The sequence below is a fragment of the Eretmochelys imbricata genome, chromosome 3 (genome assembly GCF_965152235.1).
Source record: "Eretmochelys imbricata isolate rEreImb1 chromosome 3, rEreImb1.hap1, whole genome shotgun sequence".
NCBI classification, from domain to species: Eukaryota; Metazoa; Chordata; order Testudines; family Cheloniidae; genus Eretmochelys; species Eretmochelys imbricata.
This window is the reverse complement of record NC_135574.1, coordinates 111185057-111209046: the sequence shown is the minus strand read 5'-3', so window position 1 is coordinate 111209046 and position 23990 is coordinate 111185057. Positions and strand designations below refer to the sequence as shown.

The 23990-nt window shown below is 39.6% G+C and overlaps 1 protein-coding gene across 1 annotated transcript in view; it reads right to left on the bottom strand.

Moving 5' to 3' along the window:
• The window catches only part of ADGB (androglobin), a 238561-nt gene that overhangs the window by 147412 nt on the left and 67159 nt on the right, over positions 1-23990 (bottom strand). The window contains exons 7-12 of the mRNA XM_077811784.1: positions 22598-22684; positions 20599-20792; positions 13724-13852; positions 6782-6876; positions 4021-4195; positions 2196-2286 (exon numbers count right to left, since the gene is read on the bottom strand). Of these exons, the coding sequence (XP_077667910.1) occupies positions 2196-2286; positions 4021-4195; positions 6782-6876; positions 13724-13852; positions 20599-20792; positions 22598-22684 (771 nt within the window). The remainder of the gene's footprint in view (positions 1-2195; positions 2287-4020; positions 4196-6781; positions 6877-13723; positions 13853-20598; positions 20793-22597; positions 22685-23990) is intronic.

Genomic DNA, 23990 nt, shown 5'->3' with positions numbered 1-23990 from the left:
GGGGGCTGAATTAAAGTTGCACAGATAGCTTTAATACTGGTATTTCTTAACTTTTAACTGCTTGACTTTGCAACCTTAATGTTCTTTTAATTTGGTGCTTTTCAATGTAATAAAGTATATGGTGGTAGAATTCTTCATGAAAGTACAAAGGAAGGGACCTGTTAGGAGAGAAGCATTGTTAGCCAGCCTGCTCTCTGTGCCTGGACATTTATGTGAAGTTTTTTTATACTCGTGTACAAAAGTCTTTGCATGTGAGTTGAAACAGCTCAGCTTTCTAACCATGTTGAAGTATTTGTTACCAGCATTGCAGATGGGATAGCCTAATTTTGGCAATTAATTGACCTTTGACTATTAGCGGTAAATATGCCCAATGGGATGTTAGATGGGGTGGGATCTGAGTTACTACAGAGAATTCTTTCCTGGGTGCCTGGCTGGTGAGTCTTGCCCACATGCTCAGGGTTTAGCTGATCGCCATATTTGGGGTCGGGAAGGAATTTTCCTCCTGGGCAGGTTGGCTGAAGTCCCGGGGGGGTTTTGCCTTCCTCTGCAGCATGGGGCACAGGTCAGTTGCTGGAGATTCTCTGCACCTTGAAGTCTTTAAACCACGATTTGAGTACTTCAGTAGCTCAGACATAGGTTAGGGGTTTGTTACAGGAGTGGATGGGTGAGATTTTGTGGCCTGCATTGTGCAGGAGGTCAGACTAGACGATCATAATGGTCCCTTCTGACCTTAAAGTCTATGATTCTAGTTGGTTGAAAGAGGCACCTTTGCAAGCATGTTCTGGTATTATCTACCGCACTTGTGAAAACGTAACTTCAGGAGAAACAAATGGCCTGTTGCTCCATGTTATCCAAATGAAGCCAATGAATAGTTCTGAGCCAGCCTTGCACTAGGTCTCTTTTGAAGTCTGGCAGGAGGAATGACATATGTGCAAGAGGCCATGAAGCTCAATAGAACTGAGAGAAAATCTGAAAGCTATCTGAAGATATTCTGGAGTAGAAGAATCATTCTGAGAAGTCTGAAACCTTTTTTCAGGAGAAAAATGGTGTCACAGATCTAGAATGTAGAACTGATTCCATGAGCTCCATGACTTGTGTCAATGTGAAAGGGACATCTTAGAGGTTCCATTCTTTGGCCCAATGACTCAAACAACTGGCAAAATGTCTTGAGGGCAGAGTGAAATCTCTGAGGCAAGTGGTCCTTTAATCAACAAATCATCGAGTTATGGGTTCTTTTTAAGAGTATAATCACCCCTTATGATTGAAGATCCTTGATGCATTGCCTTTCTGGCAAATCCAATATAAAGCTGAAAATGAAAACTAGCTTCCCACCTTTTCCTTTACATGTGACTAAAATAACCATCAGCAACTGCACCCTATACTGTACTTCAGGAAGAACACAGGCATAATTACCCCTCTACATTCTTCCTGAAGCTTCTAGCTAAGTGGAGGAAGAGGAGGAATTTAACAAAGAAGCAGACTGAGCAGTATCCATTTCTTCTATCATTTGGAGGTGATTTAAAGTGAATTAGTTCCTGAGGCCAATTTTCATATTCAGTTAAAAAATCACATATCACTCATAATTGAGGGGAAGATTATCTTAACATTTAATAACTCCTTAAACGTAAGAGGAACATTGAGCATCTCTATTGCAAATCCCACCTTTCAATACAATAAGAAAAGTAGAAAAGAAAAACAATCAAAACCTATTATAAGAAAATACTTAAGGGGCCTGACCCAAGCCCTAATGAATTCAGTAGAAAGACTCTATTGATTTCAATGGCCTTTGATGAAGCCCATAAACATTTGAAGAAAGAAAATTCCAACTTTTGGACCCAATAATCCATGGTGTGTCTAGTAGGGGTTGAGGGAAAAGAAAAGAACTGTTTGGCACACAGGTCAAAATAATGTAGGAAAGGTAAATGGAAAACATGTGTATTGAAAATTCTGGATTTCAATTGCTCCTAGACATTCTTAATTTAAAAAGGGATCATTTCTTATGCAATTACATCTCAGATAAAAGGTACAGGCCCTTGAGTGAGCAATGAAAGTAAACAACTGGTTTGCATATTATAGATAAACACAATACTTTGTGTTTATATTGGTTACATGATGAATGTTTAACAGAAATGTTAACACTCTTTCGGAACAAATAAGTGCATTCCCTTATTGTACAGGAAGTTTAATTTACTTACATATTTGTGGGTACTGCAATAGGAGTGACTCTATAATTCAGAAATGGGCTAGCAATCTCAATATACTGTTCAGGTTTCTTTATTATAGGTTCTGAAAAAATAAAAAAAGATTATTATGAGTTTTAAAACACTAAAACCAGTGATACTGTTCAAAATAAAAATTCACAAAAAAGGGTTAAGACTGTGGCTAGTTTTGGTACAATTCAAGGTGAAATCTGACATTACAAGGATAGCTGTATGTACTAAACCATTAAGTGATTTTTGAAAGTACAGCTTTCAAAAGATTTTAATTCAGCAGGACTTTTGAAATATGAAATGGACACTTCTACAACTTGGTTTTGCAGTGTCATTACTATCCTTGAGAACCCTTTAAGCCCATATTAACATAGTTGCAGCTGAATTACCCCATAGCTCCCTGCAAGCAACCACCTAGTTCAGTTATTACCCCATCCTCAAGCAAACTGCAGCTGAAGTCAATACAAGTTTTCCAAGTAAGGAATTAAGGATTTGATTCATTTCAAATAAATAAATAAATAGAATGCCTAAGATACTGAAAAAATCTGTCTTAGTTCATACCATCTACGTGCATGTTAATTAGACTTACCATTGCATTATTGTTAAATGTGAAAATTAATAATATTTCTGATGAAGAGTATTTTGAGAAAAAACTATTAAGGCCACAGGTTTAAGAGTGCATGCACACAATTAGAATAACTGAATAAAAATGGTCTATTAAATGTCTCATGAGTTATTTAAGGCAACTTCATGAATTCTTAGTGAAATACTGTTAGGCAATTTTTATTGCTAATATCTGATCTGCAAAACTCTCTAAAAAGACTTTAGCAGCAAGTCTATGAAAACCCTCTTAGACAATTATGAAGTTGCTATTGAGGAAATGTAAGCCCAAAAGATGGCATGTTTTAGAAATGTAGGCCTCAGTTTCCTGTTCTGCCATTCCTGCAGATAGTGCAAGAATGGAAGGGAATGGTCAACGGTGCCTTTAAGTAAAGTACTGTGCACACGCAGAGCTTATATCCTGCAATGTACTGATTACTCTGAGCCTGAGCCAACAAGGGTAGGCCTACACTGCAGCTCTGAGCCTCCCAGCCAAGGTAGACACACTTGTGCAAGCGGGGCTCAATCTAACATGCTAAAAATAGCAGTATGGATGTTGCAGCTCCAGCAGAGATTCAGGCTAGCCACCCGAGCTCAGACACAGGAGGCTGGTGGACCTGAGAGCCCGAGCTGATGACAGAGCCATCAACGTCCACACTGCAATTTTTAGCACACTAGTTCAAGCCTTGCTAGCGCAAGTCTGGCTATCTGGTGTTGGGAGGCTTGTGCCCAGCTGTAGTATAGATATACAGTTTAACTTTAAGTATGTGAGTAGGACCAATAAAGTCAGTGGGACTATCCATATGCTTAAAGTAAAGCATGTGTTTAAGCGCTGTGCTAGCTGTCAACATCATGTCCCTATAGCTCTAATAATAATAAATAAATAATTTCTCAAAGCTTTCCAGTTTCTGTGTTCTCAGTTAAAAAGTGGTTAAGTCCATCACTGATTCTCTCCAAATCTTTAATTCAGGTTTGGGGATTTTTTCCAGATATGATGTATCCTGCCTCTCCAAACACTCATTTATGAATGAATGGGGGGAAAGCCTTAAACAAGGGTGCAAAAATAAGGAGTGAAATTCAACTGTGATGTAACTCCACTGAAATTATATGCCAAGAGTTTCACTACATTGGTTCAAAAGTGAAACACTAAGAACTTTAACTGTGATTCATAGTAAATTAAATATATTTTGTACAGTCTGAGCAGACAAACCTTGAGCTTCATCTGTCACAATAGTTTCTTTTTTTGGGCGGATCAGTTTCCATCGAGGAATTGGTGGTGGCTTTGGTGGAGCTATCAGAGGACAGGACCTAGTCCTAGTCACCAGCACAGGATGGCTATATATGTGGGAAAGTCCATACTGCCTCAACTTCTCAGAAGAATCAGCCTGCAAAATCCAGAAGGATAAACTCAGTGACAGCAGTTCTCCTTTCCTATACTAAAAGAGCTAAGCAGTAAGCATACAGAATCTTGACAAAATATTAGATTTTAACATGAAATATTCAGTCAGCTCCTTGTTCCAAACATGTCTAGCAAAGATGACTGATCAGGAGTCAAAATTTAATGGCACATTTTTGGTTTAAATACATTTTATCGTATATAAAGGATTGATCATACAAAAGTTGTTTCAGCCACAACCATGCATTTTTCAGCTCTGGAGATAAACACAGAATGATATTGTGTCACAGCAGTGGAATGAAAAAAGGAAGAAGGCTGGCAACATTTTGTTTTAAAGATTTTTTGTTTAAAATGTTTTTCTGAAGCGTTCGCTAAAGCTTCGTGCTGACACCTACAAGGTGGCAGAGTTCTACTAAGCAACTGGCTTATTTAGGTGGCTCATGAAAACATCCATAATATAAAGTTATCCTGCAGCAATATTTTTATATCAGAATTAGCCCTTTAATCTCGCTGTCTATTTTAGTACATGTGGTTGTATGTAAAGACACTACAGCTGGCCTGCATAACCATGACATAAGAGTAATTTTAGATACGGACATTGAGTGGTGCTCTTCCCATTTAAAGAGTTATCTTCTAATATTTAAGTATATTCCTTCACTACTTAATGTTTAGTGTTAATATTTGGACATCTTCCTTTCTTTTTCTTTTTATTTTTTTTTAGCTATGTATCTTCTGTTGTTCATTAAACAAACTAAACCAATTACTCATCTTTATTCTGCATTCCAACAAAAAGCCCCTCCCCGCCCCCCCGCATTGCTCCCGCTCATTGTCTAACATCCCTGGAACTCCACTAGTTCTGCAGCAATTACTGTGATTGTCAATGTGACTGCAAATAAAGAGAAATCAAGCCAGAATGCAAAAAAAGATCCATAAGCAACCTCATCAGTTTGATGTGATGTTTTCTCCTGGACATATAACATGCAGGAGTGGTGGCTGGGGAAGCACACATTTAAACAGACAGTACTTAACATGTAAGAAGCAAAGCCACCTGGTGTTTAGAAATGATTCTGCACTTCAGCAAACCAGTTTAGCTACTTTACTGTAGATCTTGGCAGATAACTGTTGCCAAGATACATACTAGAGTGATACCAAACTATTGATTTTTCCCCCTTTTATTTGAATAACTCTGCATTCTTTCTGTAGACAGCCAAAACACAGCTATACAAGCATTGGGAGAGCACACACCAATAAAGTAGGCCAAAAGAGAAAAATGCAAAAATCATGAACTGAACTGAATGACAAAACTCCCATTGACTTTAATGGGGCCAGGATCTCACCCAAGTAATTAAACTAATCTTACAAAATATGATTACTTTCAATGGTGGATTTCTGGGTTTCCAAACATGGTCTGAACAAGGCTTGCCTAAAAGATGTCCAGAAGAAATAGTATATTTCTATATTTACACCCCCTAGACTACCATTCATTCATGAGTCTACTAAATGACCATCTCTGACAAATGTCTAAATGACATCTCAGACCTGCCTTATCACACCTGTGTATCACACCACTTTTGTCGTGATCTCTGCCTCATTAGGGATTGAGGCCAAAACCAGGGAATTAGACTTGACCCTCCATATGGCAGGAGAGAATGCAATCACTAAACCACAACTTCCAAACTGCTTTCTGATTACTATAAATTAGCAGTAGTATAGAGAAACTGTGCTAAACACATAAATTATATAGGATTAAATTACAGTGGTCTTTCTAGTAACACAATACTATTTAAACAAAGAACACAATCCTGGGTCCAACTGATATTAAACACAGTTAATTCAAAACAGTCTCATAAAAGCACTGCCAGACATTTCTTTATTCTGTGAAGACTAATAATCTTTAAGTGCTCTAATTATTAGTAATAAGAATCAAATTGAAAAGAAAATTTGTTTTTATTCCTTACATCTAAAGCTAAGGTTCAACAAATCCTTCCCTCTCCACCATACAAATAGCTTTTGGGCTGGATGAGAGAACTAATTGTAAATATATTAACAAGTTACAACTCCCTTTATTTTTCTTTTTCTGCAGAAACAAGAAATGTAACATCTGCCACCCAGTTACTTTCACCAGTCACAACAACAATCACAGCTTAAATGGGCACAGATTGGCTATTTTCTGTTTTATACTAGTTTATTAGAAATTATGAGTTAATTGTACTAAAAAAACTGAATTCAATTTTTCAAGGAGCTCTTACAGTAATTAGGCTTATTTTTTTCATTAATATCCCATCTTGCCTTTTTTTCATCTAACAAGATTTAGTCTAGCCCTCATTAGCCCAAAGTATACTGACTAACACAAGAACTCAAGAGTCAGAAGTGAAAAATGTGGTAAAACTGATTGCTAGAGCTGTGGAGAGAAATAGAGATTTAAAGATTAAAAGAAATGTATTCAGCATTGAAATATAAATTGAACTGAACAGTCATTTCCTGGGGAATGTTTTTTTTAAAATGAACTTGTGACAAAATAAATATCTTACTTGTGAAATAGTTATTTGTTTTTCCTAAGAGAACAAAGCCTTACCATTTGCCCCAAAACAAAGATCTTCTCTTCAGACAAATGGAGAGGTACATAGCTAGCACACACCACCATTTGTGGCACTGTCGGCACTGGAGAGCCTAGAAGAGAGAACACTGTATTAATATGGCTTAGAACAAGACAAAAACAAAACAAATTATGAAGTACATAACACCAAATGGTTCTAATTCCCTGTGGAACACCATGTTCTATAATTAGAGTATGATTGGAATATTTAAGTGAGAAGAAGTGCTTGATAGACTCTCCATTGAAAAGGAACCATTTCTGGAAAAGCCCCATTGTTTTGGTCCAATGCAATTTAGTGTGTTAATACCTTTTAAATATTTTGCTTGCATTACACAAAATAGATAGCAGACAGGCTGTTGGTCAGAAAGTAACTTTAGTGATTGGTCCACAGGAGATACTCCTTTTATGTTTTCCCCCCAAATGTTAAAAATATTGGTACTGAGATGCCACAGCACACTATATAAATGCCTAGACAGATAAGAGAAGGTATGTGTCCACTACAAAATTTTGTTAACCTAAGTTATGTTAATGTACAGCCACTGCAGAAATTAAAATCACTTTTGAATGTCCACACTGCTGACACGAAGAGCATAATGTACGTCCTCACCAGGAGAGCTTGCACTGATTTAACTGTCAGTGTAGGGCTTTGTGGGACAGCTTCTGAAAGGTAGCAACAGTCAGTGTAAGCAATGCAGTGTTCACACTGACACTGTGTCATCTTAACTATATCAACATTGAATCCTTCCCTTTCGTGTAGGTAAAGTTTAAGTCGGTGGAGGGGGCAAGTTACATCGGCAGGAGCGATATTTTAGTATCTTTAGCGCCTTACATCAACTTAACTATGAGGTGTAGACCAGGCCTTAGAAATGTAATCTAGACTATATAAATGGTCCAGAATCAACAGGAGCTGTTTCTTCCTATTTCACTTTCCCAGTCTGTGGGGAGTGTGTGCTGCGTGTTTGAACTGATTGGCCATGGCTTGATCCCTGTCTTCCATGGGTATTTTTTGCTCATGTAGTGATATAACAGAATATACCCGTGTTCACACCCCACACACTATTGCAATTATTTTTGTACAATTTGCTGATCAATAATATCATGACAAAATGCATGTAGCAGTATTATATGTGAAGCTATAAACATAAGCTGAAATCATGACTAAAAGTATGTTTTCCAGATAAGTCTGGGGAGTGGCCAAACCAGTTCTTCGGAGACAAAAAGGCAAGCTGACAACTCAGCCAGGTGTAAACAAGGCTGATGGACCATTTCCTGCTAAGTGGTCATTCTTTGTCAGGAAAGGGGATAGGGGTATAAATCTACAATTTAGCAAAGAAACAGCATGGAGTTTCCTTCCACAAAGGCTGCTTGTCACCTTGCTCCCAGCTAGAAATCCTTCTCAAAGGGGGGAGACAGAACTATAAAAAGCAAGGGTCAACACCCCCGCCCATCACATTCACTGCGCATGAAGAGACAAAGAAAGCAGCCTTCGGACATATGGTGAGAAAACTTTGCTTTGAATATAATATAGTTTAAGTTAGGCACCAATAAGAGTTATCTTTATTTTTCTTGTAACCACTTCTGATTTTTCTGCTTCATTACTTGTACTTACCTAAAATCTCTTTGTAGCTAATAAAATTGCTTTACTGTTTTATCTAATTCAGTGTGTTCAAAACTGAAGTGTCTGGGTAACCCCATCTGTGATAACAAGTTGAGTGCATATTATTCCCTTAAAGAAAAATGGACTCAATAAATTTGTACTGTCTAGGCAAGGGATGAGCAGTACAGGATATATGTTTCTGGGGAGAAATCTGGGAGTGTGTTGGGGTCATTCTGTGGTAATCTTTATGGCTGTTAAGAGCCATGGTGTGGCTGTCTGGCTGTAGCACACACAGAGACATAGTTGGGAACATGTTGGAGGCTGTTTGTGAGCAGTCCAGGTTGGAGGCTACAGCAGCAAGGCATTGTAAAGGGCACCCCAAGTTACAGGGCATGGGTGATAGCTATTCATTGGTCTGGATTGTACCCTGGTATGTCACAAGTGATATATCGGTTTGCAAGATAGAAACAGGGATCCATTACTCTTCTAGTTCTAGTGAGTTTCCAGCTATGTAAGTTGACAGGAAGTGTAGCCTTCTATGTGCTTTTAAAATCTTTCTTTCTGGAAGGTATGCAAAGCTTTCAATGCTTTTCTTCAATACCGTAGAATACCTCCAATTCTTGAATGTCCCTTCTGAAATCCCTTTAAATTCAACATCTCTGTAAAATTTCAGTGGTTGGTGAATGCTCCAGTTGGTCCTTAATATCTCTCTCCACACGCTTGTGACTCCCATGTTAGCCACAGCTGTTGTGTTAGCTATGGGTTTCATTTGTTTAAAAGCAATAATGCATTTCGGCTTGATCTCAGTCCCCTGCAGACATATTGGACCTATTACAAAAGCAACACTAGCAGCTCCAATATTCAACATTACAGAACAGTAAATGCCACAAGCCAGACCAATTTCAGCTCATGTGAGAAAACATTTTACTCAAATAATCAGTACTTCATCAAATACCAGGTGGAGCCTAAAGCTGCAAAACCAAGTCCAGATGGACTGTGAAACAACATGTATACAGGGCACTGAACAAATTACTGGAACATGTAAATCATTAACAGATTGCTTTATCATATCCACTTTAATATTAATAGAATATTAAAAAATATACTGACTGCTTTTAAAAATGAAACCATATTTTATTTTTTCTCACTGTACAAAAACTAAGGGGGAAATTTATTCTTCTGTAAAGTAGCATGAAATCGATGTCTGTGAATTTGGTTAAAATTGATAACATTGCTAAATGTGAATTATTAGGCGAAAAGTGTTACAACCTACAGCATTCCTAAAATGTTTAGCCCCAGCAATGCCTATCATTTAGATCTGTCATGAAGATTTACAAACTATTCAGGCAGCTGCTAAAGATTTGAGATATCAGCAGTTGCACAATTTTGGATCTTGCTGTTTTGTAAATTCATTCGGTGAACTCTACATTTTGAGCAAGCTCATTTTTTTCCCCATGAGAGCAAAAAAGCATTTACAATTAACTCAGGGAAAATTTGTATATTAAAAAGAAGGGCCAAAGGGTTTTTATTTTCAGGATTTATCAGGATTGTCTTCTCGGTCATTCTGAAATATTCACATGAACACAACATACACAGGTAAGACTTTTTAATACTACAAGTATTAGGCTCTAATTTCAACCTGTGAGTGAAAACTTTAACTATTCTCCACAGATAAAAGGCAAACTGTAAGAATATCAAGGCTCTTTTTATACCTATTAACTACCTAAGGTACTTACACTTCCCCCATTATCAAAGTATCTGTGTACCTCAATCTTTTACTGTATTATTTCTCTCAATACACCTGTGACAGAGAAATACTACTATCCCTATTTTACAGATGAGAAACTGAGGCACAGAGAGACTGACTTGCCCAAGATCAGTCAGGAAGTCTGTGGCAGAGCAAAGTCTCCCAAGTCCCATGCTAGTACCCTAACTACTGGAACATACTTCTTCTCTGGGACTATTAAGGCTATTCAGAAACATCAACAAAGATAAGGAATTGTCTAGAAGCCTAGTGGAGCTGTGCTTGATCAACGGTGACTAGAGCAAAGGACATAGCTAGTGGGTGAAATCATTGTCACTGGATAGGAAGGAGAATGAGGAGATCTGTCAACTGTTGGGGCCCTGGTTTGCTAGAATCTAAGACATTTCTGAAAGGTGGGAAGGGCCTCTGATAACTGTCATATATAAAGCTGACCATTAATCTTACTTTTCAATATTTTGTCTTCCCAGCACTGGTTTGACCAAGGGGTCCTTTCTCATTCTAAGCAGTAATTATGAAAATTGCTGATCAATAATAAACAAGTGATTAGCATTTACCAAACATCCGTACATTAATGTATCTGAACCAACAAGGCTAAACTTAAAATAAGTAGTAAAGACCAAATGACTGAATGGACTCATGTAATGAAGACAGAAATTCTTTTGTAATTCTAAAAAGTAAAATGTAAACTTTATCAAGAGTTATTTGACAGCAATGTAGGAAGGATTCATGCTCATCTGAAAAGTACAGGAGATCAGTACCTTTGGAGTCCTCAAGCTCAAATGTGCAGTTGAGGAAAATTTTGCTGAAATGGAAGAGCAATTTCGTGCTGCTCCAGGTGAGATAATGCCATGGCTGCACAATGATCTTTTAGGTTCCATTCCAAGATTTCCAGCAGTAATTCAGAAACCTTCTGCAATCACCACGAGCCTCATGGTTCTGAATCTGAACCCTGGATTCATTCTTAACACCCAACCTAGGCATTTCCATCTTCTTTTTTGATAACTTTGGAGATGAAGCATTTTCAGCTCTCTGATGAACCTCAGCATTTGTTTTAAGTTCATTCCATTTCATACCTAGTATTTTCCTAAGCCTTTGCTTTCATACTGATGTCATTCAGGAGCAGTCTCTGTTCATCTTTGACACCCAGAACATAGCAAAGATCAATTGATGATTATGCCACTAAACTAAAAGGCAAACACTTGCATTTATTAGGAGAGTTGCAACCTCTTTTATGCTAACATGGTTTTCCATGCAGCACAAACTCAGCAATTAAAAAAAAGTGAGTGAAGCACTTTGCCCTGGGTATACTCTTTCAGATAACTTTAAACGTGAGGGCCAATACTACATGTGGCAAGTGAAGAAAAAAGAAGACCGAGAATAATCAATACTGAAATTAATACAGGATGGTTGGTCAAACAAGCAATGTTTCGATAATGACTAAAAGCATTCACACAAGGAAAATGTCCTTAATGCTATTGATACTATGTGTGAAAAGAAACACAGAGAGTACTATATGGTGTTCAGCACACTATTTCAACCTCATTGGGAATGAAGTACGATCTACCAGAGTATTAAGCAGCATGAAAGTTCCAAATTCTTCTGTAATCACAGCCATAGCTGATAGAATTAAAAGGGAGGATAGATGTCCCAGCTTGTCAATGTTTGTGAAGAAGATTGTGTCAGTCTCCTATATACATATATGGGAAGTAAAATTATGGAAGACAGGATGACTGAATTCAGGACTTTGTCAAAAACATTAAAATTTAATACTCTCATTTTCTTCACAGCCAACCAATCTTACATCCCCCTCTTCCCCCCCCCCCCGCCCCCCCCAAAAAAAACCTTACAGACTCCTTCTTTACAAGTTTCAGGTTTAGTTGCTTTTTATTTTCTAGTCTATCCAGGTTCTTATCACCCATTTACTACGTACCTGAACATGTATTCCGGAGGGGGACTTTCAGGCTCAGCTCCGGTTCTTTTCACCTTGCTAATGCCTCCACAACATGTTTTAATTTTTGCCCTGAGCTAGCTCTCCTAGCTCTTCATTCTTGCAGCTCTTTATATGTCTCTTGTGCTACTTCTCATTGTTAAAAAATCTCAGGTTTTTGATATCTGAAAATTCAAGATATAATAGCTCTACCCCCATTCCCTGTTCCCATTTCCACCCCCCCACACACACACTTCCTGATTGACTGCAGACTATATAGTAAAACTTGAGTTGTGCTTTGCTATACCTTAACCAATCATTTTCCTGAAATTTAACTAACCAACCCTAACATATTGTAACATGATTATGTAACCAATTATATCTCACCACCTTCATTAGTTTACACCCAGCAAACTTAATTATACAGCAGACAGGAACAATCACAGAACCAGACAGAGATTATACAGACAAACATAGCAAAGTGGAAACTATAATGACAAAACAATACAGAAGTGAGGATTTCACATCCAAGCTATTGATAAGTGAGTTCTTGCCAGACAGGATGCTATCAAACTAAGTTTCCTTTTACATCTTCTAGGCACTTCCCTTTCTCTAGAGGTGATAGGCATTATCAGGACAGGACTGTATTCCAAACAGCCCAATAGCACCTTATTTCAATGTGACTAGTTTGGAATGTGAGGAGGTGACTGGTCACTTCCCAGCTTATGGCTGCCTCTGTTGCTTAGCCAAAGGCCTTAGCCTAAGAACAGGGCCTCAGACTGCCACAGTAAGAGAAGGACCTTACACCAGCAGACAGTGATTTTGATTCTTTCTTTTATACCTCTATAACTAGCCAAGCGATAAGAATACACCTAAATTCTTGGAGTATAGGCCTTTACTGACAGGCCTGAATATCTATATCCTAACAGTAATAACAGCCCTTTATTTACTCTCATGGAACAAAAGTCTCTCACGTGTATTATGATTGCATTTCATCTGGTCTCTGAAGTAGGCCTGAGACCAAAAGGTACTTTGATTCCACCAGACATGGAACCTGAATCGGTTTCCTCCTCCATTTCTTCTTCGCACCCATCTGTCTCTTCTTCATCTTCATCTTCACACCACCAACTGTCTCTTCTCCTTTAATGTAATAGCAGCAAAGACAAAAACTTTCTAGGAACGTTGCCTCTTGACCACTATTTGGTGATTTTGCCTGTCCTTTTATTGATCTAATAAAACCTCCAATATGTTCCAGTTCACTGAGACCTGTTTCTTCCCTCCTTTCCATATTTAAACATACCATCACACTATTAAGGCATTTGTTTTTCTCTTTCCATAATGTGCTTTAATGCTGATCCCTCTTGCCTTTTGCTGGCCCAGAAGTGAGTCTATCACGCTTCCACAACTATTAAACTGATGTACAAGAAAAGCTATTTTTTCAAATAAATTTTAAAGTTTGTAATTATTTTACTCCACTAACAGTGAACATAAATCAGATGTCAAACTAACAAGCTTCCTGCTGGTTGTTGATGACAAACAACTATACACAATACCTTCATAGTTGTAAAAAAACCAACAACAACAACCACCACCACCCCAACTGATTAAATTCTACGAGCATTTATAACTTACTCTCAATAAAGGACTGAAGGGAACTCTGAATGTCTGTAGTAATTCGTGCAGAATGAGGTGCTGACTTGTTTTTTTCTTTTTCACCATCTCTACTTTTCTTCTTTCCAATTTCTCTTTGTTCCAGCTTATCTACCAAACAGAATAAAAACTATATATTTTCTTTTCCTTGTAATGCCTTTAAATCATGAAACCTCATTGTCTTATCAGTATTTCAGGTAAGCTTTTTAAAAGAAAAAGAGTAAAATTCTTGCTAAGTAGAATAGATTGAGAAAGCACAGTAAAGACAAAGGCTATGTCTTCATTGTCAAAAAAGGTGTGTTTTTACATCAAGACAGAAACCTCAATGTAAAAATCCTAGTGTAAACAAGGCACTGTAGTTTTTACATTAATGGAACTGATGAGGGAAAATGGGTAACCTTAATTCTGGCATTTAACTTTTGAGTGCTTGACTTTCTTTCCTTGACATAGACAGGTATGTGTCTGTGTGTGTGTGTGTGTACACGTGCATGCGTGTGAGATCACAGAATCATAGAATCATAGAATATCAGGGTTGGAAGGGACCCCAGAAGGTCATCTAGTCCAACCCCCTGCTCGAAGCAGGACCAATTCCCAGTTAAATCATCCCAGCCAGGGCTTTGTCAAGCCTGACCTTAAAAACCTCTAAGGAAGGAGATTCTACCACCTCCCTAGGTAACGCATTCCAGTGTTTCACCACCCTCTTAGTGAAAAAGTTTTTCCTAACATCCAACCTAAACCTCCCCCACTGCAACTTGAGACCATTACTCCTCGTTCTGTCATCTGCTACCACTGAGAACAGTCTAGATCCATCCTCTTTGGAACCCCCTTTCAGGTAGTTGAAAGCAGCTATCAAATCCCCCCTCATTCTTCTCTTCTGCAGACTAAACAATCCCAGCTCCCTCAGTCTCTCCTCATAAGTCATGTGTTCTAGACCCCTAATCATTTTTGTTGCCCTTCGCTGGACTCTCTCCAATTTATCCACATCCTTCTTGTAGTGTGGGGCCCAAAACTGGACACAGTACTCCAGATGAGGCCTCACCAATGTCGAATAGAGGGGAACAATCACGTCCCTCGATCTGCTCGCTATGCCCCTACTTATACATCCCAAAATGCCATTGGCCTTCTTGGCAACAAGGGCACACTGCTGACTCATATCCAGCTTCTCATCCACTGTCACCCCTAGGTCCTTTTCCGCAGAACTGCTGCCTAGCCATTCGGCCCCTAGTCTGTAGCGGTGCATTGGATTCTTCCGTCCTAAGTGCAGGACCCTGCACTTATCCTTATTGAACCTCATCAGATTTCTTTTGGCCCAATCCTCCAATTTGTCTAGGTCCTTCTGTATCCTATCCCTCCCCTCCAGCGTATCTACCACTCCTCCCAGTTTAGTATCATCTGCAAATTTGCTGAGAGTGCAATCTACACCATCCTCCAGATCATTTATGAAGATATTGAACAAAACCGGCCCCAGGATCGACCCCTGGGGCACTCCACTTGACACCGGCTGCCAACTAGACATGGAGCCATTGATCACTACCCGTTGAGCCCGACAATCTAGCCAGCTTTCTACCCACCTTATAGTGCATTCATCCAGCCCATACTTCCTTAACTTGCTGACAAGAATATTGTGGGAGACCGTGTCAAAAGCTTTGTTAAAGTCAAGAAACAATACATCCACTGCTTTCCCTTCATCCACAGAACCAGTAATCTCATGATAAAAGGCGATTAGATTAGTCAGGCATGACCTTCCCTTGGTGAATCCATGCTGGCTGTTCCTGATCACTTTCCTCTCATGCAAGTGCTTCAGGATTGATTCTTTGAGGACCTGCTCCATGATTTTTCCAGGGACTGAGGTGAGGCTGACTGGCCTGTAGTTCCCAGGATCCTCCTTCTTCCCTTTTTTAAAGATTGGCACTACATTAGCCTTTTTCCAGTCATCCGGGACTTCCCCTGTTCGCCATGAGTTTTCAAAGAAAATGGCCAATGGCTCTGCAATCACAGCCGCCAATTCCTTCAGCACTCTCGGATGCAACTCGTCCGGCCCCATGGACTTGTGCACGTCCAGCTTTTCTAAATAGTCCCTAACCACCTCTATCTCCACAGAGGGCTGGCCATCTCTTCCCCATTTTGTGATGCCCAGCGCAGCAGTCTGGGAGCTGACCTTGTTAGTGAAGACAGAGGCAAAAAAAGCATTGAGTACATTAGCTTTTTCCACATCCTCTGTCACTAGGTTGCCTCCCTCATTCAGTAAGGGGCCCACACTTTCCTTGGCTTTCTTCTTGTTGCCAACATACCTGAAGAAACCCTTCGTTACTCTTGACATCTCTTGCTAGCTGCAGCTCCAGGTGCGATTTGGCCCTCCTGATATCATTCCTACATGCCCGAGCAATATTTTTATACTCTTCCCTGGTCATATGTCCAACCTACCACTTCTTGTAAGCTTCTTTTTTATGTTTAAGATCCGCTAGGATTTCACCATTAAGCCAAGCTGGTCGCCTGCCATATTTACTATTCTTTCGACTCATTGGGATGGTTTGTCCCTGTAACCTCAACAGGGATTCCTTGAAATACAGCCAGCTCTCCTGGACTCCTTTCCCCTTCATGTTAGTCCCCCAGGGGATCCTGGCCATCCGTTCCCTGAGGGAGTCGAAGTCTGCTTTCCTGAAGTCCAGGGTCCGTATCCTGCTGCTTACCTTTCTTCCCTGTGTCAGGATCCTGAACTCAACCAACTCATGGTCACTGCCTCCCAGATTCCCATCCACTTTTGCTTCCCCTACTAATTCTTCCCGGTTTGTGAGCAGCAGGTCAAGAAAAGCGCCTGCCCTAGTTGGCTCCTCTAGCACTTGCGCCAGGAAATTGTCCCCTACACTTTCCAAAAACTTCCTGGATTGTCTATGCACTGCTGTATTGCTCTCCCAGCAGATATCAGGAAAATTAAAGGAGTACTTGTGGCACCTTAGAGACTAACGAATTTATTTGAGCATGAGCTTTCGTGAGCTACAGCTCACTTCATCAGATGCATACCGTGGAAACTGCAGCAGACTCTATATATACACAGAGAATATGAAACAATACCTCCTCCCACCCCACTGTCCTGCTGGTAATAGCTTATCTAAAAGCCATTTCCAGCACAAATCCAGGTTTTCTCACCCTCCACCCCCCCACACAAATTCACTCTCCTGCTGGTGATAGCCCATCCAAAGTGACAACTCTTTACACAATGTGCATGATAATGAAGTTAGGCCATTTCCTGCACAAATCCAGGTTCTCTCACTCCCTCACCCCCCTCCAAAAACCCACCCCCATACACACACAAACTCACTCTCCTGCTGGTAATAGCTCATCCAAACTGGCCACTCTCCAAGTTTAAATCCAAGTTAAACCAGAACATCGGGGGGGTGGGGGGGTAGGAAAAAACAAGAGGAAATAGGCTACCTTGCATAATGACTTAGCCACTCCCAGTCTCTATTTAAGCCTAAATTAATAGTATCCAATTTGCAAATGAATTCCAATTCAGCAGTTTCTCGCTGGAGTCTGGATTTGAAGTTTTTTTGTTTTAAGATAGCGACCTTCATGTCTGTGATTGCGTGACCAGAGAGATTGAAGTGTTCTCCGACTGGTTTATGAATGTTATAATTCTTGACATCTGATTTGTGTCCATTTATTCTTTTACGTAGAGACTGTCCAGTTTGACCAATGTACATGGCAGAGGGGCATTGCTGGCACATGATGGCATAAATCACATTGGTGGATGTGCAGGTGAACGAGCCTCTGATAGTGTGGCTGATGTTATTAGGCCCTGTGATGGTGTCCCCTGAATAGATATGTGGGCACAATTGGCAACGGGCTTTGTTGCAAGGATAAGTTCCTGGGTTAGTGGTTCTGTTGTGTGGTATGTGGTTGTTGGTGAGTATTTGCTTCAGGTTGCGGGGCTGTCTGTAGGCAAGGACTGGCCTGTCTCCCAAGATTTGTGAGAGTGTTGGGTCATCCTTTAGGATAGGTTGTAGATCCTTAATAATGCGTTGGAAAGTCACCCATGAGAATCAGGGCATGCGATCTAGTAGCTTCCGTGAGCTGCCGGAAGAAAGCCTCATCTACCTCATCCCCCTGGTCCGGTGGTCTATAGCAGACTCCCACCACTACATCACTCTTGTTGCACACACTTCTAAACTTAATCCAGAGACACTCAGGTTTTTCTACAGTTTCGTACCGGAGTGTATAGGTAGGTGTGTGTGTCTACACGTGCATGCGTGTGAGAGTGTAATTTCCTGGGTTTTTTAAAAACCAAACAGATATTCCATCATGAGGGACCACATCATGGGTCATCAGCAAGGATGGAGCATTTAAATCCACCACACAGACCTGTGCTACTTGAACTAACAGAGTAACTGATAGCAATAGGAGGTTGTCATACTCTGTGTGGACCAGCACTCGAGGAAGATGGGACACTTTACCAGAGGGTTTGCTGACACCAGAGGAATAGTGAGACTCAGGATCCTTGAATCTATTCCAGATTCTGTAAAGAGTGTGCTTTCGTGGGCACATTCGCCTTACCTAGCCAGTTCAAGTCTCCACTTCTCAGGCTTTTAATCCCATTCCCAGTCTTCTTGCCCCCCAGTTACCCACATCCCAGATCTTAAATCTCTCTCTTTCCTCAACTGTGGTCTCTGGTCGCTCCACCCCCATGTCATTGATCCCTATCCCTACAGGCTCCCAGTTCCAATCTTACTTGCCAGATTCCTCATCCGATCTTGGGCTCTCCCCACCTCCATTCCTCTCAGCTACTTGGTCACTCTCTTTGCCCAGTCAGTCCCAGTTTTCCATCCCCACCCTGGATCCTCATTAGATCCGTTTCCACTGACTACTGCCTCTGAGTCTCCACCCAATTCTGGACCCTGCTTCCACTCCCAGTCTCCTTGTCTAGACTCCAGTCCTCTCCTCCCCCAAGTCGCCACAGACTCCTTATCCCAATCAACTTCATCTGCTCCCTTCCCACAGGTCTGGCTCTTGACTTCTCTGCAATTGACTCAGGCAGCTTCATTCCCCACGCTACCTGGATCAAGCAGGGTGATCAGAAGTCACTCTAGCTACAGTCCAGCTAGGCAGCTACTTAGGGTGACAGATTTCTGGACTGCTGCATATAAGTGCAGAATTGGCCCAGCTACTCCTCTGTCATCACGGAAGAGCAACTGGACCAAACCTGAGGCCCGAATTTTCCAAAACAGTTCAGCATGAGGCACAAACCCAGCAGGAAAATTTCATCCAAATGGTTAAAGTTTGCCAAAAATATAAACAAGTGGAAACATGGTGGTTATAATGGGAGTTATCAAACAACCTTAATTACAGATGATCCTATCTACCCCATCTATAATAATAATATCAATAAGGAAGAGTTCGTCTCATAGGTTAATACCCTATTTCCATCACTGATACAAATCTGAGACTTCAGAAACTTTGCACTTTGAATTTTCAAAAGCAAATCATTTAAAAAATAAGTAATATATTTAAAGGGTGAGAATCTCTGTTGAACCTCTAAGAGGCGCAGTACAGAACTCACAGCTAAGGGGTGGAAGGACTGAAATGTCTTGAAGCCCGTGCTGTGTCCTCCTGATTATCAGCTGTTTCAAGGGCTGGAGTGGTCCCTGTTGTAATTTAGATAGGGGCTATGTTACAGCAGCCTCCCTGGGCTGCCCTACAGCTGACAATGCTGCTCAGGATCTCTGCAACCCTATGCCCTCAATCCTGCCTCTGGAACAACTGTGAAGCTTCCTATGTCAAGGCTGGAGAGAGGATCCTCAGAAGCCACCTGAGGCTATTTTCCACAGTTCCTGCACAATTGGATTTCTCCTCCGGCTAGATCCAGGGCTTTTCAAGTTCCTTGGCTTTACATCATTCTGGCTCTTTTCCTCAGTTCACAGGGACCAGAGAGGGGCTAACTCAGGATCTCACCCAGTACCTTTAAGTTTAAGTTAGGGTAGGCAGTGAACACAGGATTCAGTCTATAGCTTGTGCTTTCTTATACAGAGTTGTTGCAGAACTACACATATGTTGTATTGTAAAAACTGAAGCTAACAGAAATAAGCATGAGAGCTAAACATTGCAGAATGACATTGTGGAATAAGTGCATTAGATAAGTAACGTTCCAGGTTTATTATTTAAATTCAAATGGGATTTTAAGGAAAATTGAATTCCAGAAATGTTAAATATATTAACTCGCCCTCAATACAATGAATAGAAAAGTTAGTTGCATTTTGATTTAAACCTGTATGAACAGTTATTTATATACACTCACATGTTCACAAAGATATACACAAAAACACTGCTATCTTCCTTTCCTACTTTAAAAAATAAACAAAAACACTTCTGAAATTGCATGTTTGTCTTAATTTTAGTTTTCTGAGCTCCTTACAAGTAATCACCACCTTGTAACATCCATTATGAAATAGATACTAATGACAAGCTCTTTTTGGTCAGAATTATGCTTGGTCAATCACCTTAGGGCAAATTGTAACCTATATAGTTGTTTCTTTCTACAAGGAATACGTTTCTATGGAAATGTCGATGTGCAAAACAGTGGAACATAGTGTTCTCCCACAAATGAATTAAAGGGAGAAGGTACTTCAAAAAATTAGCCCCAAACCCTGCTACCACTATGGTCAACAGTTAAAACTAGACTTATTCTGGATTTATACTGGTGTCACCAACAGCAGAATTTGGTCCAGTGACTTCAGTGGGAGCAAGACTGGGCCTATAGAGTAGCTTACAGTGTAATGAAGTAGGATGTGCTTGAATGCTGAGCATTATGTCAACTTTGTCTATCTTCAATTTGAAACATTTTTATTGTGTCTGGAGTTTCCTACCTCTGCCAATTTTCTCAGCCTTCTCCGCTTGCTTACTGGCAACTGGAATTTCATTTTTTGACTCAGGCCCTTTCGTCTCTTTAGCCTTCATATCTGAAGGAGGATTTTTCAGTTCAGGAGTTGTCTCATTTGGTAGCTTAAATTCTGGCACTATGTCTTTTAAAAAGATCCAAACTTTATCCAAATATCCAGGCCTTAAAAAATACATACAATACATCAACATTACTTATATTTGCTACAGAATAAGGCTTTCTGCTCTGAATCTGACAATTTGGAAAAGTAACTGTATTATTTCAGCTAACAAGCACACTGCTCTATTTATATGTTTGCATGTATAATCATTAGAAAAACAACAAGAGTTGGCAAGAACAGGGTTTGTGTTAGGCATTATAGACAGACTGGTTAGTGGAGCTAGCACATCAAGAAATAGCGAGCAATCCTGTGCTCAGGCTTGTTAGGAGACACTGCTGTGAAAGACCCCTGATACTTTACAACTAATGGGGAAATCTTTGGTAGATCATTCTGCAACACTAGAACGATAATGTAGGATCTTAAACTGAGACATAGAGTAAACATCTTAATAACTAAATCCTGATTTTGTACAAAGAAACACCCCTCCAAAGGTCCTTCTAGACTCTCCTATTCACCTCAATATAACCAGCTCCAACACCTTCTCCCCATGGATTCCAACAACGACTTTCTAACAGTCCTTTGATATGATGGCTACTGTTGTGCTGGTTCCGCACAGGGGATCCTTGCATCCAGAAATAAAGTAAAATCTGATCAGCTGGGGTGTGTGTGTTGAGGGTGGGAGGAGGGAAAACGGGGGTGGGGGAGGGAGATGGACCTGAACAGACCCCGACAGCAACTGCATGAAAAACTTAAAACCATGTCTCTGAACAGTTGATTGTGCAACAAGCTGTAGCCAGCTCTGTGTTACTGCACTCAGCAACAGTGTAGTACTCACTCTTTTCCTATTTGCGAAACAAAAAAACAAAAAATAATATTTAGGGTCAGATTTGCAGACACTGACTTTCATTGAAGCAGTAGTAAATTGCGGATGCAATATGGCGCCTGTAATTTAGGTCATTTGGATGTCTAAATTCCTGATCTGCAGGCATATTTTGGGGCTTAGACATCTAAGTAACCTAAATTGCAAGCACAAGTAGGAGCCCGAAATAAGGCCAAACTGAAATTTTGGCCCACTATGTAACTATTTACTATTGGAATATTAGTCCATTTAATGTTTAACTATTTCTTTTAAAATACATTCACCAAAAGGCCACAAGTTGCAAAAGTACTATTTCTTTTACAAACGGAGCCTTCTACACCATATATTCCAATCAACCACTCAAAAAAAAGAGGATGTCAGACTAACTCCCTGTTGCACTGGCTGTTCAGAATGGACTTGAATATGAGCTATCAGGGAGAGATGGCTGAGAGACTGGGAGCAAGAGTGTTATTAAATGAAGTTTAGTATGACTGTTTGGCTTGAAATAAAAGTAAACAAGTTGCATCAGCTTGGAAATGTGACAAGAGCAGTCAATTGAGCTCAACCTCTTTGTTTCTAGTTACACGTAGGATTTCCTGTGTTTTCTACAGTAAATTCTTATACAAAGTGATGCTACTATATATTAAAATAATCTTTGCCTGTTGTATATCAGAATAAAACTAGACATACCTAGCAAATTGGACTGTTTTCATTGCTGGGTTCAATATGAGTTAAAAAGTGTAACTATGTAAAAAAGAAACATCAACAGCTCTAACTTTGGTAATAGCTTCACAAGTGTCAGAAGTGTTTGCAGACATAAAGTTAGCAAAATTCTTCAGGGACTGCAAGCTTCTAACCTCCAAAGTCTTTAAACACACTTCTCTCCACTTACTAGAGTTAAAAACCTGACCTTTCATAAATTGATTTTGATTGATTTTTAAGGCCCACATCTCAGTTCATCTAGGCTCTCTGAAAAATAGTATTTAATTGTTTAACAGAAGAACTCACTGGAGAGGAATAACTTCTGGTATCCATCCAGTAAGTGCATGGAGAATTGTGAATTCCTCCAGCTCTCGTTTTCCAACTTCATGTATACTACAAGAAATTCAAATATTAAAATATTTATAGTTAAGTAGAGCCTGATACAACTCCCATGAAAGTCAATAGTCAACAATAAGGTTAGATGAGGCATATAGAGATTAGCAAATTACTGTAAGACAAGCTATCAACACACAGAGCAGTTATGGATGTTCTTGAATCCATTGCTGCTAAAGATCTCCCAGTTGAAATTTCAACATTTTCAGCTTCATTGGCTGCAGCTCATTCTCCTTTAAATTTACTGAAAGTATATAATACACCCTTTTGAGAAAATCTTCTACTACAATTAACACTTTCTTTTTGCAATGTCACATGACAGTAATTAGATAATGAAAGAAAACTGGAAACCAAAAGGTTATCTGAAGTTCGTTATAAATAAAATTTCTGATCTCTCTACCAACTTATAAATGCCACACAAAATTAACTTTCACATATATGTCTCTTTGCTGGGTTCTCAGACCTCAGTCTTATGTCCTCTAAACTTATATTTAATTAAACTAAAGGTAAAATGTTTAAAAGTACCTGTTACTCATAAGCATAAAATCTCTTTTGAAAATGGAACTTAGGCTTCTAAGTCACTAATCAGCTTTTGAAAATTTCAGCCTAGACTTTTTTTGTTCGTTTGTTTTTTTAACTCTCATAACAATTGTTGCAGTATACTAGAAAACAGAACTCACTCAGGTGTAGGCAAAGAACATGATTCAACTGTTGAAATTCTGGAGACACAATTGCTCGCAGAGAGCCAGATTCTGGCGCAGGGTACATCCCCTCTCCCCAACCCCACTACCACCCAGGAGGGGAGGGGACTTGAGAGGCAAGCTGTGTCTGAGCCACAGTCTGCTTCCCAGGTTGATCCTGGGCAGTGCTACACCACGCTGCTTAATATGTGAAAAAATCATGACTAAACCCTAATTATCAATATTTTGTGATGCTCTATTTTTCTATACTGCATCTTTGTAGGTTTTATTTTTTATTCCAAGTACCTCTAAATTACACTTTTTGATAAATACTAGCAAACATATCTTCTACATGTTTTTATACTTAGTTGTCTCTATTATGTTTATTTTTGTAAAGATTTGATATAGTCGGATTCCTTAATTTTGTCTTTTATAAGAATGCATACCGGTAATTATTTCAAAAGTTGAACACTAAATGGAAAGGCCCAGCAAGGAGTCAAAGAATGTCCAGTATATCATTCATGAACTATGAATATCTTTCTGAACTGATAACTTAAGTGACTGGCAAACCTTATGTTTGAAATATGCAGGATGTGACCCTCTCTGTCAAAAAATATATCCACTAG